This window comes from Coffea eugenioides, chromosome 1 (genome assembly GCF_003713205.1).
Source record: "Coffea eugenioides isolate CCC68of chromosome 1, Ceug_1.0, whole genome shotgun sequence".
NCBI classification, from domain to species: Eukaryota; Viridiplantae; Streptophyta; class Magnoliopsida; order Gentianales; family Rubiaceae; genus Coffea; species Coffea eugenioides.
In genome coordinates this window covers 23,494,951-23,497,303 of record NC_040035.1, presented here as the reverse complement: position 1 = coordinate 23,497,303, position 2,353 = coordinate 23,494,951, and the positions used below count along the sequence as shown (strand labels likewise).

Below are 2,353 nucleotides of genomic sequence, written 5' to 3'. Positions count from 1 at the left end.
ATTATTTTAAAATAGGGCCTGCGTGTCCTACCTTTCTTATTTTCTAATTATAATTTCTTTCCTCGTCTAATATCCCTCCGAATGTATTTCGGGGTTTCTTCTATACTATTTGTAATGTGCAATAGATGGAAATAGATGATAGGAATTTGTATAATTAGTATAGAAATTGTAATTTTTGAAAAACAGAAAGGAGGCATACGTTGACGAAGGGGTTCATCTCGTATTTAGAGACCTTAGTAAATTGCTAATTTCCCTAGTGGCCGGGGAAATTAGTTTAGGAATATCCACAACCATCCACGATTTAAATTCATACTTATAAGTTTTGAAATGGATATATGCATGTTTATTGATGAGACCAGACGAGCAATTTTTCCAAATTTTAATTATAAAATATTTTGGAAAAAGGAGACAAATCCCTCAACTGCAATATTAAATCAATGAAATACCTTCCATCATTATAGTTTAAAACTAGAGTAGTTATTAAGTGCTAGCTTGTTGGGATTCACCCAAGGCTGCCTTACTTACTACGTGTTTTTGCTATGAGAAATGTTCTCAAAGAATGATGGGTTTGATTTAACTAAAATTATGATTTGTTGGGATTCACTCAAAATCATTAATTTTAGAGGTAAGTGTTGGGTTGGTTCTTATAGATTTAAAGTCAAGAGTTGACGCCCAACTGATCTAGAAATTACAAATAAGTTGAAATTGGTGAAGTACCTACCTTTCATAATTATTTTTGATTTGTTGGGATACACTCAAGATCAAAATAAATTAAGATGGGATCCTAGCCACTATGGAATTTTAAAAAATTCCTGAATCAATTTAAGAGGGTAATTGATTTGAGAAATATAGTGGAAATAAAATCATAATTTTTGAAGTTTTTATGATTTTATTAAACAAAACATTTTTCTAACAAATTCTATCTTTTCATTTTGTTGTAGAATGAGTAACAATTTGAGCCTTCGTACCATTCTCACTAATTGCAAACTTAACGACACAAACTTTCTCGATTGGCATCGCAATGTCCTACTCGTTCTCACTCATGAAAAAATTGAATATGTACTTGATGGGCCTATGCCCCAGGAACCTGAACCAAATGCTCCTGCTGCTACTCGAAATGCTTATAAGAAACATAAGGATGATAATAGGGAAGCTTCATGTATCATGGTAGCTTCCATGACTCCTCAGCTTCAGCAGCAGCACATGAACATGGGGGCGTATGATATTGTACAACACCTGAGAGAGTTGTTTGAACAACAATTAAGGACGGTTAGATATGATACCTCCAAAGAATTGTTCAGGTGCAAGATGGCAGAGGGAGCACCTGTTGCTCCGCATGTCTTAAAAATAATTGGGCTAATTGAAAAATTGGCCGAATTAGGCTTTAAGATGGATCAGGAGCTGTGTGAGAACCCGTAACTTTTCCATTTTCTAGGTTTTATTATCTTTAATGGCATGTTTTCTGCATTTTCTTGATTAGGAAAATTTCTAGATAATTTGTATGAGTAAATAGAGATTTTAGGTGATTTTTCTAGTATCGAATAGGTTTTGAGAAATTAAGAGCGTATTTCGGACGTGGGACCCGCTAGGGTGAAAAGTTCGGCAAAATTCGGCCAACTAGGTTAAGTTTTGGACACTGGGTTTAAATTATCGGGTGCTAAGAGATAATTAGAGGTTACCCAAGTGGATTGGTGAGAGAGGAAACAAAGAGATAGAGATGCATTAATTAGGGTGACAAGTGTCACCATATGATTCAATCTTGCTATAAGACCACTATTCATTCTTTTACCATTTGACCAACTAAACTAATAAAACAAAAATTACCAAAATTCACCCTTATTTCAAGCTCTTGAAGTCAGCTCTCTCCAAGGAAGAAAGAAAGAAAACCTCTCCAAATTCTTAGCTCTACTCTTGCTCAAATCCAAGAACTCAACCATTTAATCTTGCTTTTGTTCCATAGAAACTCTTAAGTGAGTGATTGTGAGGTGTTTAGTGGAGTTGTTTGGAATACTAAAGTGATTAGTTGCTCCCTCTCTTGTGTTGCTAAGGTGAGTAGTGAAGGAACCCCTCTCCTCCATCTAATGATGTTTAATTCATGATTGGTGGTGGTATAAGATGCAATTTTATGGATTATATCTTGATTTTTGGTTGAATTGGTGAAGTTTTATAATTATTGGTGATATTTCTGTTTTCATATGAATATGATTATGTGGTCATGTATGATGATTGGAAATGATAGTTAAGGAAGCTAGAAGGTGGAAAAAGTGGTTAATTGCAAGCAATTTCTGTTTTGGAAAGAAAATTGGAAAGTTAGGGTTTCTTTGATTTACATTCTGCCCGGCACTGTAACTCA

The 2,353-nt window shown here is 34.5% G+C and overlaps 1 protein-coding gene across 1 annotated transcript; it reads left to right on the top strand.

The window, feature by feature from the left end:
• The first annotated feature begins 942 nt into the window (after positions 1 to 942).
• LOC113769194 lies at positions 943 to 1,419 on the top strand. Its single transcript, XM_027313662.1, has one exon. It carries the CDS (start codon positions 943 to 945, stop codon positions 1,417 to 1,419), a length of 477 nt encoding a protein of 158 aa, XP_027169463.1.
• The last annotated feature ends 934 nt before the right edge of the window (positions 1,420 to 2,353 follow it).

Bases quoted from the DNA above. Each gene is read 5' to 3' on its own strand.
- LOC113769194 (XM_027313662.1), top strand. From the start codon at position 943: ATGAGTAACAATTTGAGCCTTCGTACCATTCTCACTAATTGCAAACTT.